Source organism: Euphorbia lathyris, chromosome 2 (assembly GCF_963576675.1).
Source record: "Euphorbia lathyris chromosome 2, ddEupLath1.1, whole genome shotgun sequence".
NCBI classification, from domain to species: Eukaryota; Viridiplantae; Streptophyta; class Magnoliopsida; order Malpighiales; family Euphorbiaceae; genus Euphorbia; species Euphorbia lathyris.
In genome coordinates this window covers 68,213,888-68,230,717 of record NC_088911.1, presented here as the reverse complement: position 1 = coordinate 68,230,717, position 16,830 = coordinate 68,213,888, and the positions used below count along the sequence as shown (strand labels likewise).

The 16,830-nt window shown below is 30.9% G+C and overlaps 1 protein-coding gene across 7 annotated transcripts in view; it reads left to right on the top strand.

The window, feature by feature from the left end:
- The first annotated feature begins 2,284 nt into the window (after nucleotides 1-2,284).
- LOC136218530 (phosphoglucan, water dikinase, chloroplastic) overlaps nucleotides 2,285-16,830 on the top strand; it is a 66,249-nt gene continuing 51,703 nt past the window's right edge. Inside the window, exons 1-4 of one of the 7 annotated variants that reach the window (XM_066005456.1) lie at nucleotides 2,285-2,488; nucleotides 4,212-4,401; nucleotides 8,621-9,007; nucleotides 15,673-16,158. In XM_066005456.1, the coding sequence (XP_065861528.1) occupies nucleotides 4,214-4,401; nucleotides 8,621-9,007; nucleotides 15,673-16,158 (1,061 nt within the window). In that variant the 5' untranslated portion in view covers nucleotides 2,285-2,488; nucleotides 4,212-4,213. Of the gene's footprint in view, nucleotides 2,489-4,211; nucleotides 4,402-8,614; nucleotides 9,008-15,672; nucleotides 16,159-16,830 lie in introns of all 7 variants that reach the window. The other 6 variants (XM_066005455.1, XM_066005458.1, XM_066005457.1 and 3 more) reach the window with 6 other exon arrangements.

The window sequence follows — 16,830 nt, the reverse complement described above, 5'->3', positions numbered from 1 at the left end:
TGAATTTCTTTAAGAGTTTTAATGTTATTTTGGTTCAATTAGTATTCAATTGGAATTCTTTAAGGGTTTTAATGTTATTTTGGTTCAATTAGTATTCAATTGGATTCCTTTAAGGGTTTTAATGATATTTTGGTCAATTGGTGTTAAATTGGATTTCTTCAGGGGTTCAATTGCTATTTTGGTTCAGTAAATGTTGGATTTCGATTTATTGATGATTGTAGTAAAGTTGGATCTATTTGATGAGAAAATGTATACAATTGAAGTTTGGTTGGATTTTGGGTAAAGTTTGTATCCATCAAGAGTAGTCCGGACGAGCGGTTTGATATTTGAAGACCATGTTCAGTGAGGAACATGGCCTGTGTACACAGTCTAAAGACCTAGTCGGGTATTGGCAGCGAAGTGTTGGGTAAGACCAATACGGGATTAGGCATGGTTAAAGAGACGTCTCGATTATGTTTGCGTGTTGTGGATTGATTTACGAGGGGATACTTGGTGATGGATATGATGTTGAGTTTGATTCAAACTTTGGTTTTAGTAAACGTTTATATAAGAATCATTATATTTTGATTAAGTTTGATTTGAGATTATTGATTAAAATTCTGTTTTAATTGGATGTTGTTTACAAGTTAATAAGTTTAAGGTTTGGTTTGGTTAAATGTTTTCACAAATGTATACATATAGCTATTTTATGTAGAAACTAGTTTCTATAGTTGATAGTTGCTTACTGAGATTTTTGTCTCATATTTTCAAATGTTTTAATGTTTTTAGGCGAAGAAGTACGAGGTACTAAGGGAAGTGTTCGATACTAGGGTGAGGATTGGATACGACCACGATTGTCCAAGTCGTCTTCTAGGGTATTGCATACCATTTTGTACATATAGATATAGGTTTGTTTTGTGCTTATGAATGTTTAGGCACCCGAGTTGCCAATTTTGAAAGGGTAAAGAAGTTGTGGTATGTCGGATTTTGATTTGAATGTCCAATTATGGTGTTAATTTGTGAGATTAGACAAATTAAAAGTTAACATGTTAGAATTGGAGTAATTTTCTATGTTTCGAACTCGTTTTGGTAAAACGCACGAGAAAATGATTCGTAATTGGAAATTATAAAATGATTTTCGACCTTTTACAAATGTAAAAGTATATGTAGAAAATGTTTTTAAGTTCAAAAAAGATTTGTAATTCTTAACATTTGATTGTGAGATGTTACTTTCGACTCGTTCACGTCTGTGGTAATGTCTCACTGTCATATCCGATTCTATTTTGGATCGGGTTTGACAGAACCAATTTTACTTCTGACTACAATTATACTCTATGTTACCATAAACCCCACTATTTTCAGTCCACATGTTTATCATATTATCACTCATCAATTTCATATCAAAGATACATGTACCCATGTGAAGATAAAGTAAAATATATGTACTCACCTGAACAAAATACATGTATACATGTCTTTGTTTTGATGCAGAACACAAGATAAAAAAAATTAACTTTTTTTTCACTTGTGCACACGCGTCTTTGATTTATTACTGATGAGTAATAATATGACATGTGAGTGGAGTAGAGATCGAGAGATTCATAACTCTATAAAGTGATCTGTTAATAGTAACTGAAAATTAGCCCAACTTTTAAACTTAGGGGTAAAATTTGCCCAACTTGCAAACGTTATGGGTATATATAATTGTTTTATTTATAACTTTAGGGGTAAAATTACTCTTGGTGGCTAATATTAGATGTATTTTTGTACTAAACCTTCTAAAAAATATTAAGTAGAAATCTTCAATAGTTGTAGATCATATAATTTTATGTCATCTTATCTATTGTATAATACAAAATCAAAATCTGAAGAATACAACATCATTTGAATATGAGAGTCAATTATATTCTATTGAAAGAAATAAGAAATTTTATTATATGTATAATGTGTTAATTATATCATTTGTGTACCAAATAAATAATTTAATGTCACATAACCAATAATTTAATACATCAATAATTAATTTAATACATCACATATATTAAAGAAAAAGAAAGCAAAATTCAAATTGAAAAGAAAAGATATTTATTTAGATTTGGATAGATTGTAATAATATATTTCAATATGAAAGAAATAATAATGGGACATATATAGAAAATAATAAATTAATAATGATGATGGTGATAATAATAATAATAATAATAAAAAGCTAAAAAAATAATTAACGAAAAAAGAGGAAAATAATCTATTAAACAACTAAAAGTCATTCAAGTTGTTGTGTATAAGATTAGATTTCCAGTTATTAATTGTTGAGTGCATAAATAAATTATGTGTGAGTTTGGTAACAATATTCCAATATTTATTGCCCAAAAATCAATATCCTTAGAAACCAATTGAAACTGGCATATCCTCCTCTTTTCTACCCTAGGGTTTCTTTTCCTCTTCCCTGCCATTCATCCAGGATTCAAACTACCATTTTCTCCGTTTACCTTCATCTTCATCAAATTTGGTATTCTTCTCCTTTCATATGTCCATTTTTTGCTTCATTTTAATCATTACTTTCAGACCAACGTCATCTTTTATGTTTTGTGTTTACATTACTGATGATTGATTTTAGTTAGGTACAAAATTATCTATGTATATATCTTTCGGATTTCCATCCTCTTATATTATGTTTTACTTTAAGAGAGGCTATGTTTAATACATCTTAACTATTTATTACAAAACTAACGATTCAAATTTCATTATTCAATAAACAAATAATTAGATTGTAGAATAACAACTAAAGTTCAATCATTAATTTAATAAATAATTGATGAAATTACTAATTTAAATGAAACTCAACTTCAGAAGAACTCAATCCACATCTTGATGTTTTTATCATTTTCATCATGTTACATACATATTAAACATATTTTTTTGTAGGATTTACTAATGATTTAACTAGTATTGTACATTAGGATTGTTAAAAAAAACTAACACAACCCATGAATATCCTAAGTTAAGTTGGATTAGATTTTTTTTAATTTACATAATGGCATTTTTTATTTAAGGCTTTTTTTGTTATTTCATCTCATCATAAATGATAATTATGTATTATTATTTTATTTAATATAAAAATTAGTTAGATAGCGTGCATCATGCGATTATATAGTATTGGTTAACGAATTTGTTTTTATAAAAAAGAAAAGGTGAAAAAATACTTTAATATTGATGGCAAGAATAATTTTATCTCTAACATCATAAATTGTATGCTTATACCCCTAATGTTTGCACATTGGACCAATTTCACTTCTACTATAATTATATTCTATGTTATCATGAATCTCATTATTTCTAGCTCACATGTTTGTCATGTTATCACTCATCAGTTTCATATCAAATATATGTGTATCCACATGAAAATAAAATAAAATATATGTACTCACGTGAACAAAATACATGTATACATGTATTTGTTATCACTCGTGTCTTTGATATGTTATTGATGAGTAATAATATGACATGCAGATGAAGTAGAGATCGAGAGATTCATGACTGTATAGAGTGATATGTTAATAATGACTAAAAATTAGCCCAACTCACAGACATTATGGGTATTTATAATTGGTTTATTTGTAATATTAGAGGTACAATTGCTATTGGTTGTTAATGTTAGATGTACTTTTGTTCTAATGTTTCTAAAAAATATCAAGTAGAAAACTTCAATAGTTATAGATCACATAATGTTACGCCAATTTTATTTATTGTATAACACAAAATCAAAATCTGTAAAATGTAATATCATTTTAATATATGAGCCAATTATTTTCTATTGAATGAAATTTTATTATATGTAAATGTGTTAATTATATAATTTGTGACCAAATAAATAATTTAATGTCATATAACCAATGATTCAATACATCAATAATTAGTTTAATACATCATATATATTAAAGAAAAAAAGAAAGCAAAGTCCAAATTGAAAACAAAAGATATTTATTTAGATTTTGAGAACATGTAATGATATATTTTTTTTTGGTAGGATGTAATGATATATTTAAATATGAAAGAATTATTATGGGACATATATAGAAAATAATAAACTAATAATGATAATAATAATAATAAATAAATAAAGCTAAAAAAGTAATTAATCAAAAAAGAGGAAAAAATATATTAAACAACTAAAACACATTCAAGTTTTTGTGTATAAGGTTAAGTTTGTAGTTATTAATTGTTGATTGCAGAAATGGATTCTATGCGTGTTTGGCAACAATATTCCAATATTCATTGTCCAAAAATCAAGCTCCCAGGAAACCAATTGAAATTGGTACATCCTCCTCTTTTATATCCTAGGATTTCTTTTCCTCTTCTCCATCATTCATCCAGGATTCGGACCACCGTTTCCTCTGTTTACCCTCATCATCATCAAACTTGGTATTCTTCTCTTTTTCATCTCTCATTTTTTTGCTTTCTTTTAATCATTACTTTCTGACTGAAATCATCTTTTATGTTTTTTGTTTACATTAATTATGGTCGATTTTAGTTATGTATAAAATTATTCGTGTATATATCTTTCGGATTTCCATCCTCGTACATTATGCTTTACTTTGAAAGGCTATGTTTAATACATCTTAACTATTTATTACAAAATTAATAATTCAAATTTCATTATTCAATAAACAAGTAATTAATTCTAGTATAACAATTAAAGTTCAATCATTAATTTAGTAAATAATTGTTGAAATTACTAATTTAAATTGAAACTCAACTTTAGAAGAAATCAATTCACATCTTGATGTTTTTATCCTTTATAACATGTTACATACATTTTGAACATAATTTTTTTAGGATTTGTTAATGAATTTAGCTAATATTGTACCTTAGGATTGTTAAAAAAAACCAACTCAACCTATGAATATCCTGAGTTAAGTTGGATTAATTTTTTTTAATTGACATAAGGTCATATTTTTTTAAGGCTTTTTTGTTATTTCATATCATAATAAATGATAAGTATGTCTAATTATTTTGTTATTTATTATAAAAATTAGTCTAAGAGCCATGCATCGTGTGATTATATAATATTGATTAACAAATTTATTTTTATAAAAAAATAATAAGGTGAATAAATACCCCAATATTGGCGGCCAAGAATAATTTTATTTCTAACATCATAAATGATGTACTTACCCCTAATGTTTTCAAGTTGGACCAATTTTTCTTTTAACTACAATTATATTTTATTATGTCATGAATCTCATTATTTCCACTCCATATGTCTGTCATGTTATATCACTCATCAGTTTCATATCACTGATATGTGTACCCATGTGAAATTAAAATAAAATATGGGTACTCAAATGAACAAAATACATGTAGACCTATCTTTGTTCTGGTGCAGAACACAAGATTAAACAAAAGTAACTTTTTTTCACTTATATACTTGTGTCTTTGATCTGTTACTAATGAGTAATATGACATTCGAGTGGAGCAGAGATCCGGAGATTAATAGCTGTATAAAGTGATATGTTAATAATGAATGAAAATTATCACAACTTTTAAACGTTAGGAGTAAAATTTGCCAAACTCGTAAACATTATGGGTACATATAATTGTTTCATTTGTAACGTTAGGAGTAAAATTTCTCTTGGATGCTAATGTTAGATGTATTTTTTTTGCCAACCCTTCTGAAAAATGTCATACAGAAATCTTTAATATTTGTAGATCACATAATTTTACGCTAATTTTATCTATTGTATAACATCAAAATCGGAAAAATACAATATCATTTGAATATTTGAGTCAATTATCTTCTATTAAAATAAGTTTTATTATTATATGTATAGTGTGTTAATTATATCATTTGTGGAGTAATTAAATAATAGGATAAGTACAAAAAAAAAAAAATACATGTGGTTTATCTATTTTGCGAACGCGAACCTGTGGTTTTTTTCCACAAAGGTATGTGTTAAACGTCGTTAGCAAACATAGGCCAAATTGACTAACGGTGTTAAAATTCAAAGAGAAAAGAGTTAATTTGGTCCTTATATTTATTTATTTCATAAATTAACCCCTCTAATTATCTAATTATCACAAATAAACCCCAAAATCAAAAATAAAAATAAAAAATACCATCTTCTCCATCTCTTTTTAATTTTTTATTTTCCTTCTTCTTACTCTCTCTTCTCTCTCTCCACTCTGTTAATTTCTCCCTCTAAAATCAATCGATTGAAGCTCACCTCCTCATTTCTTCTTCTTCTTCCCCCTCTCTTCTCATTTCTTCTTCCTCCTCTCTTCTCCTTTCTTCTTTTTTTTAAAAAACAAATTCTGAAATTCCCAAACGTTCACGTCTGGAAATTCCAAACGTGAACGTCTGGAATTTTCCAAATGGAAATTTCCAGAATTCTGAAAATTTTCCATTTGGACGTCTGGAATTTCAAAACGTTGAAGAACGTCTAGAATTTCCAGACGTGAACGTTTGGGAATTTCAAAATTTTTTTAAAAAAGGAAGAAGAGAGGAGGAGGAAGAAGAAGAAGAAGAATAAGAAGAAGAAGAAGAAATGAGGAGGAGCTTCAATCGATTGATTTTAAAGGGAGAAATTAACAGAGCGGAGAGAGAGAAGAGAGAGAAAGAAGAAGGAAAATTAAAAAATTAAAAAGATATGGAGAAGATGGTATTTTTTATTTTTATTTTTGATTTTGAGGTTTATTTGTGATAATTAGATAATTAAAGGAGTTAATTTATGAAATAAATAAATATGAGGACCAAATTAACTCTTTTCTCTTTGAGTTTTAACACCGTTAGTCAATTTGGCCTCTGTTTGCTAACGGCGTTTAACACATATCTCTGTTTGTAAAAAAAAAACCACAGGTTCGCGTTTGCAAAATAGATAAACCACATGGATTTTTTTTGTACTTATCCCTTAAATAATTTAGTATCACGTAAGAAATAATTTAATACATCAATAATTAATTATTAAGAACATTTTTATTAATAATGTATAAAAGTAATATTAAATTATTAATTTGATATATGGATAAATATGTGCTATACCACATTACTAAATAAATAAATAAAAATTCGTCTTGGTCACCGACTCTCATGCATTTACACATGCAATTGACTCCAATATGCTACTCACGAGATTTAAATTTATCACTTTCACGTATTTTGTGTTTCAAATATAAGAAAAAAGATGGTAAAATATATAAAATTCAATTTTGTATGATAAAAACTAGGGTTAATTACAAATAACTATCATGTGGTTTGGCCAATTTACAGACTGGTACCTGTGGTATTCGTTTATGCAAACACAATCTTGTGGTTGCAAAATTTTACATATTTTTTTACTTTGCCAAATTTGGCCGATAATGACCTCAAAATGAAAATTTTCAAGAATTACAGTTGTTTAGTACAATATTTACTATGGAACCATATTTTTTATTTTTTAAAATCATCATTTTTGGAGTTTTTCTCTCTAAACATTATCTTTCTCTCTCATAAAAAAATAACACCTAAATGACCTTAAACCTAAAAAGTTGAAGAATTAAAGTTGCTTAAAATAATATTTAACTCTTGAAAATTTTCATTTCGAGGTCGTTATCAACCAAATTCTGATAAAGTGAACTCAAATGCAAAAGTTTGCAAACCACAAAATTGCGTTTGCAAAAAAAAATACCACGGGTACCAGTCTGCAAATCGGCGAAACCACATGGTAGTTATTTGTAATTAACCCTAAAAACTAATCAAGCTAAGAAAATAAATGGTAAATCATTTAAACAACAGCAGATTCAGCCAAATAATAAGAATAATGTCTAAATTTGTTTCTATCATTTTTGTTGAAATTAATAGTGTTCTAAAAATCGGCCAAGACGGCCGTCTAGGTGGGGATTTTTAGAACACCGTCCCGATTTCCACTAATCGGGCGGCATAAATCGGTTGATCGATTTTAGGCTTCCTAGGCAGTCTCAGGCGATTCTAGGTGGGTCTAGGCGGCTCCTAGGCGGTTCCAGGTGGCCTTTTTGAAAATTGCTCCTTAAATTTATGTCAATTTTTTTAATTTTAAGAAGAAATATTAAATAACAAAAAAAACCTTAAAGTATTAAATTTATTTTTAAGAATATTAATTTTATTTTATTTTACACATTTTGTTATAAATGTTATTTTATTGATTTATTTGTTATTTTTCTAAGGACATTAATGTAAATAATATTAAAATATGTATGTTTTTCTATCCTAAATATTTTATATTATTATTTTTACATAGTATAATTCATATATTAATTGTACTTATATAATATTGTATTTAATCTCCGATTAATCCCCGATTAATCAGTAAGCACCCTATCCGTCCGACTAGCGCCTAACGTCTTTTACAACCTTAGAAATTAATATAGATTTATTCTCCCAATATATATAGTATAATTTTGTTCATAACATTTCTAATCTAAATATATGGAGATTTAAATATTGTTATTTTAATATAATGGATGAGAAGTTGTCTTTTAAAATATAAAATTACATTTAGTAAACACAAACTATTTATACACCGAGTTACAATAATTAATGAATTAAATTGATTTGTTTGTATTACATAATGTTAGAATTTTGAAGATTATAAAATGAAAGTATTACATATTATGTTAAAAGTGGCAGGGAGGAAGAGGAGAAGATGAAAGTAAAGTCAAGACCAAGAGCGGGAAAGGTGCGGGTAAGGATAAGAGTAGATGAGCAAGTTGAATATGGAGAACGTGTTGTGATTTTAGGGTCTACAAAAGAAATGGGTGAATGGAAGAAGATGGTGATGATGAATTGGACTGAATTAGGATGGGTGTGTGAGTTGGAGTTGACAGTGGGCGAATATGTTGAGTATAAGTTTGTGATAGTGAGAAATGATAATACCTTGTTTTGGGAATCGGGAAATAACAGAGTCTTGAAACTATTTTACTCTGGGAATTACCAAATCAATTGTCATTGGAATGCAACAGCAGAGCCTCTACATCTATTACCTCTTCCTTCATTACACGGGTACCAAAAATCTCAGTAAGTAATGACAACTATATTTAAATTAGCTATAAATATAAATAATTGTTTATAAAAATTCTATATAACTTCGTAAACTTACAAATAAACATTTTATCAATCAAATCATAATCAAATATTCAAATGCTACATTTACCAAAACCTGCAATAGAAAATCATAAGTTTGTAATTAAATATATTTATTATCAAATAAACAAAACATTGCCCAAAGCATAAAATACTGTATTAAAATACATAAATACAAGTCCACATCCACATATATTTAAAATTTTAACACAAATTTTTCTTTCATCCTCTAATTTCACCCTTGTAATTTATCATAACAATATTGATAATTAAGATATTTCTTTCTTTGTCTTTCAATATGGTCTTAATTTTTATGTCACTTGTCAGGATTTCAATTGTGCACAATGAATATATTTTTCATTCACGGTCTTTTAACTACTTGGTCAATCCTAGATGTATAAAACCATTTTATCTGTCTTTTCAAGATATCACAACTCATCATAATCATTTCAGGGTTTCAATCCAAATCATATAAACACTAACTTTTTGAATATATTTTTTTAATTAACTTCTAAACTACTAAGGCACAGTTTGTTTGTCGGAAAATATTATATACAGGAAAATAGTCTCCTGATTTTTCGGTATTTGTTTGCTTAGAAACATAAGTCAACATAAACTTTTAGGTTAGTCAACAGAAAAATATATGAAGAAAATGAAGAAAATATTTTACCCTTTTGAAAAGAGTAAAACATTTTCCTAAGCCTTTTGGAACCCTACCACATTTCTTCTTACAATTTTGAAAGTAACAATCACCCACCACTTTTTTCTTTTTTCCGGTATTTTAGCCAAACATCAGAAAATATTTTATTTTCCAATAAAATAAATTTCTTACCCAAATATTTTCAATACACAATAGTTTCCGACAAATAAATGAACCTACATCATAAACAAACAACAATTCATCAACAAACAAGTTCAATATATATACTAATTAAATACCGATTGAAATTTCGTAAATATGCATCAACCATCAGTTAAACTTTATTTCATAAATAAAGAATCAATGAAAACCTCGAAATTCACAACTTCAATGGAAAACCTTATAATTTCAAATTGAGTGAATAAATATTAAAGTATCCTTTAATATATCTATATACATATAAATACACTTTAATGTAAACTCAATTCATAAAAATCTTCAATTTAAAACACTAAAAATTCAAATTGAGGACTAAAGTTTCTAAATATCTTGCAATATATGTATATTTACTGAAATCATGAAAGAGTAGTTGATAATTACTTACAAAAGAACACAAAATTTATTCCCCAATCTTCCAATAACGAAGCTATCTTAGAAATCTCTAAATTTGTTATCCACCATTCCATTTCAGGTCTCCACCAATAAGAATAAAATTCAATCATGTATCTTGCATTTTTAATATGTTAAATAAAATATATTGATGTCTTTTAACTAATAGGTTAGGTTTTACTATATGTTTGGCGTACTACATCATCCATGTGTCGGATTAATAATTTCATGTTACATCATATATTTTAGTATTTAGGCTTTATAATTTAAGGTCTAGAGTTTATTTTTAGAATTAGGGCTGATATTTTAGGCCCATGAGTTTATATAAATAATTAACAAAAAATATATAATTAATTAATTACACACCGTTAATATTTTAAATGTTACGTGACATCAAATTATTAGCTCAACACACCACATCATATGTACGGAGGGCGTTTAGTAAAAAAATTCAGTTATCAGTTAATCATAAAAGTTCCAACTTTAATCTAAATATTAAGTCATTGAAGAAATTGTAGAAAAACTTAGAAATGATTAACAATATTTTTATTCATCTTAATCAATAGTGAAATATATATACCGTATTTATACATTCATATTTACAAGATGTTGTGACATTTTTCTAACCTACTCTCTAACCAATTTAATAAGAACTCCCACTCATTTCCTCACTTGTACACATGTACAATCAGTTGAGACTGACTATTGACTAATTACTGATGGAAAAGATCCATTAGTAAAATTTGGTCATGAACATGATCAAAATCAGAATTTAACCATGAAAAAACTGCAACAATTGTTCCTCTTGTATATGATCTTGAGCTAATTTTCTTGACTCACCACACTTGCAAGTAACTACATGTTTTTAATCACAACATATTCATCCCATTTTCGCTTAATCTTGTTGAAAAACTCACCTAGTGTTAGGCTTCCTTGACTCAAAGCACATATTTGTCAATGCAATTGAAAAATTAAAGGTTCTTTGCTCTCTCCATATCCATGTTCTAACTCCTTCCATAGATCTCTAAATGGAGCTGAAAATAAGAAAACATTTGCTAATTCTCTAGTTAATGCATTAATAATCCAAGAATACACAAGCTCATTAGTCTCGATCCACTTTATGTATTTCTCATAATTAACATATTTTTTGCTATCCTTCCTTAAGCGCAGCATTGGTTTTATGCTTTTCACTCAAAGCTAACATCATTGATCTTCGTCATGGAATGTAACTTTTACCATTCAAGACCGTACCCACGAGTATTAACCAATGATAATTAGTATTAGTCAAATTATAATTGTTATTCATACCTTTAATTCCTAAAGATTGTTCATCCATATAACTTCTAGGTCCAGATGGATTCTGTATATTTCTATTGTAATTGTAATTGTGAGTATCGCAATTCTCCTCCCCGTCTTTACTTGAATCAATATATTCATTGTGTGCTTACATTGCTTTTGCATATGTTTTATCTTTTCTTGACATTTTTTTTTCTTTGTACAAAATATCAGTTTAATAGAGAAGCATTGATGGATCATCCATTAAGATCTGATACCATGAAGAATTGCAAAGAATCTTAGAAATTGATAGCAGTATTTTTATTCATCTTAATTTTTTTTTTTATCTTAATGGAGGGGACGAAACCCCGGAGCACAACAAAAAACAAGCTATGTGATACTAGTCATCCTAGGAACACAAGTACCACAAATATCGGAAAATAAGATATCCAGTATGCCTGCAGGGGCACCTCACACTCGTGAAGACCTAGTGGTAAACTTCCTGCGTAATTCGCCATCCAATCCGCGGCACGATTAACCTCTTCCCAATCATGTCTCAACAATCTTTGACACTCATCAATCAGCCAAAAGAACCTATGCCTATGATCCTTACCATTCTTCACCAAATCCACAACCACAAGCGAGTCCATTTCGAATACAACTCTACGGAAATGTCTATCCCAAGCAAACTTCAACCCGAAGTACAGACCCCGTAGCTCCGCAAGCACAGCACTGCAAATACCTAAGTTAACAGCGAACCCTCCTACCCAAACTCCATTGTCATTCCGAGCAATGCCCCCTGCAGCCGCCGGACCCGGGGCTCCCTTACAAGCGCCATCACTATTCACCTTGATCCAGCCCTTCGACGGGGGCTTCCAACTAACCATGACAATCCTTCTACTTCTATTTCTCATGCGATGCTCATCTAAAAAGGCTTTTTGACATTCCCCAGCTTTACCATATACAAATTCCAGCTTATTTCGACAAACAGCAGTATCCGGATCGAACACCGCCGAGCATCTCCACCGCCACAGCCACCAGATGGTGTAGACAAACACGGTACTCCAGCCTATAACACACTAGTTCCCCTTTTTACTGAGACCAGCTAACAGCCAAGAACTAAGATCGGCACAGCAAAACTCAATCCAATCTGCAACAGGTATCAAGATCCGCCAAAGCCCCACAGCCTCACTGTAGTCCCTCAAAACGTGCAATAATGACTCCGACAAACCGCACGCTAAGCACACATCAGACTCGCTCAGATGTCTCGCCATCCGAACCGTATTAACCAAAACAGCTTCATACATTAGTAACCAAATAAAGTATTTCAATCTCTCCGGGATTTGCAAATTCCAAATCATCTTCCAATTCTTAGTATGCATCAAATCCCTCCCTTGGACTTGGGTTAAACTAAACACAGATTTGACGCTAAACATACCTGAACTAGTGAGCCGCCACCTCCAGGAATCTTGCTGCTCGTCGCCAGGAAAAACGACCATTGATGCCAGATGAAGCAAAGTAGAGCTTGGAATCAGACCATGAAGCATCTCCCAATCCCAGCCCCTTTCCCTCCTCCAATAGGAAGCTATAGATCTACCTCCAACAGTCTCAGGAATCACTGAAATACAATTTTCCTCAAGAGTGCTATCCCCCACTCATCTATCAGTCTAGAATTTCGTTGAAGTACCATTCCCGACGATCCTTTCAAGCCTATGATTCAATAAAACTGAACCCTGCACAATGCTCTTCCAAACATGACTAGAATTTTTCTTAGCACGAATCTCCTTAAGATCAGACGTACCTCTCATATACTTGTTCCTCAAAACTTGAACCCAAAGGGTCGAATCTTCAGTGATTAACCTCCAACCAAGCTTCGCCACCATAGCCAAATTAAACTCCCGCTTGGGGCGAATTCCCAGGCCACCCCAACATCTTGGCCGACACACAATGTCCCATCGAACAAGGTGAATTTTACGTCGGCTACCCACACTACCCCATAAAAATTGACGATTCAAACGATCCAAAAGGCGACACACATTTATCAGCATAATCGTCCTCTACATAATGTAAGAAGGAATAGAGGAGGCAACAAAGCGAATCAGGGTGGTTCTACCAGCAAGGGATATGCAATGACTTTTCCACCCATTCAGCATGTTCTGCACTCTATCCACTACATGCTTAAAGTCACTACGATCCACTTGTTTATGGAAGAGAAACACTCCCAGATACTTACCCAGGTTCGTAGTCGGTGCCACTTGCAACACCGTGCAAATCCTAGAAGCAACCCACTCCGGAACATTAGAGGAGAAGGAGACCCTCGATTTGGAGAAGCTAACACACTGCCCTGAAGCAAAACAAAAACTGTCCAGGACGCCTTTCATCATGATGGCCTGATCTACCGACGCCTGCGCCATCAGTACGATATCATCAGCAAACATCAAATGAGAGAGCTTAGGACCTCTTCTAGACACATGTATGGGCTTCCAGCTCCCATTCCCAATGGAATCACCAATAAGATGGCTCAGCCGCTCAATACAAAGCACAAACAAATAAAGGGACAGAAGATCCCCTTGACGAAGACCACGGTTCGGGCTGAACTCTTGAGACTCTTCTCCATTCCACAGAACTGACATACATGGAGTGGAAACACAAGTCATAATCAAGTCCACCCAATGAGGAGGAATATTAAGAAGCACCAGCGTATCACGGAGGAAATCCTAATTAATGTGGTCATAAGCTTTCTCCAGATCAAGCTTAAGGATCATGACTCCCGTTCTACCTGATCTTCGTTTAAGGGAATGCACAACCTCTTGCATAAGAATAACATTATCAGAAATCTGCCTACCCGGAACAAAACTACTCTGACACGGACCAATAAGATACTGGAGGTGTTCTTTTAATCTCAGAACTAAGCATTTAGTGATAGCCTTATACAGCACGTTATACAAGCTAATGGGCCAGAATTGGGCCAGGTTAACAGGATTGGCCACTTTAGGAATAAGGGTAATCAGGGTTGTGTTCAAACCCTCCTCCAAAACTCCCGAATTGAGCGCCTTCAGAGCACAAGTGCAAGCAGTGGGCCCAAGGATGTCCCAGAACTTCTGGTAGATAAAAGCCTGGAACCCATCTTTACCAGGCGCTTTAAAAGGGGCATAGCAAAAATTGTTCTCTTGACATCCTCAGTAGAAAACAACCTATTCGGACCATCAATGGCCGTAGCGTTCCAATTCGAAAAACTCTGACAAGTCCTGAGCTTTGGTCTACCCCTCACGTCATCCGTGTACACCCCCTGAAAATAGCTAACTGCTAGCTGCTTCAGACGACTATCATCCCAAATCCACTCACCCCCAATATCTTGAAGGCCATCAATGCGATTTCTCCTCCTACGGATCAAGGTCGAAGTATGAAAAAACCTGGAGTTCTGATCACCACATTTAATCCTTTGAACACGGGATTTCTGGAACCAAAGAAGTTCCTCCTGTAGAAGAACCGTCGACAACTCATTAGACAATCGTCTTTCCAGTTTAAATAGGCCTCCCTCATTAACCTGACATAACCTTTTTTGAACACCATCAAGACGAGCCATAAGCCTTTTCTTTCTATAGAAGATATTACCAAAAGTGCTAGAGTTCCAATTCTGAAGACTAGAAGCGAGATGCTAGAGGCCCTTAACCAACCCATTCGACCCATCCCAGTTATTCATCTTAATAAATCATGAAGTATATACATTATATTTATACATTCATCTTGATAAGATGTTTGACATTCTTCTAACTAACTCTCTAACCAATCTAACAAGCATTCCCGCTCACTTCCTCATTTGTACACGTGAACAATAAGTTGAAACTAACTATTGACTAATTACACATTTAGTCCAATCGACTATCAACTAACACATCATTGACCTTATTTCACTCGCTTTCACCAACACAAGCATTAACATCCCTATCATTCTTCAGAATTATTTCTATGTTTAGTAAACAATCTTTAATTTGAATATCTCAGTAATTTAAGCTTTAACTTGTCAAAATAATATAAGTGAAAAGATAGTGATATATAAATGCTTTTATGGCAGGGGAGAAGATAAAAAGATGAAAAAATTAAAATCAAGAGAAGGAAAGGTGCGACTAAGTGTTCGTCTAAATCACCAAGTTGAATTTGGAGAGCATGTTGTACTTTTAGGGTCTACAAGAGAATTGGGTGAGTGGAAGAAGATGGTGCCGATGAATTGGACGAAATCGGGATGGGTGTGCAATGTGGAGTTAATAGGGGGAGAATATATTGAGTACAAGTTTGTGATAGTAAAAAAGGACAATAGTTGGGTTTGGGAATGTGGAAATAATAGAGTGTTGAAACTATTTAAGTGTGGAAGTTATGAAACAGTTTGTCATTGGAATGCAACTATGGAGCATGTACATATGTTGCCTATATTGGACTGGGAAGAGAATGAAGATTGTTTGGGGGTGGAAACTCAGATTACCCCTTTTCTTGGGAGACCTGTCCCAGTCATTTCATTAAATCAGCATCGACGAAAAGAAACTAAAACACAATGGAAAAATAGGTACATATACAACTTTTACTATTTCATCTTATTAATTCTAAGATCACCATATTGCGACCCCTACTGCAAAATCACTAGAATTTCAATCACATTTTCAAATATATTTCATCCTTGTAATTATTTTTTAATTGACATCACTTTTATTTTGTGTGAATAAATCAATATTTTAATGTAAAATATTCCTTATTAATAAATTAAAAATTAATAAAAGGGAATTCATACCTAGTATTTTATTTAAGCAATTTTCTCTATTCGTTTGCTGAATAAAATTACTTAAAATGAAAAAATTAGTGTCAGTCCATTTTATTAATTTTTAATAAATATAAATAAAATAAATAAATAATATATTTAAGATCAATTAATGTGTGTAATTTACTTAATAATTAAAATTTTCTTTTAATTAATTAATATTAAATACTAATTACTTAAAAAATTTATTTTCAATTTTTCTCACAATAAATATATAATTATTTTTATCAAAAATAATATATAATTATTTTTTTTATCTTAAAATAAACATTATTGAGTCTCTTAATTAAGTTAAATATTCTAAATATAAATATTATATAATTAAAATATAATTGATTTAATTAATTCATTTGAGACACGAACAATACAATAATGAAATACATTACATAATAATAAAACACTACATAATAATATAATAACAAT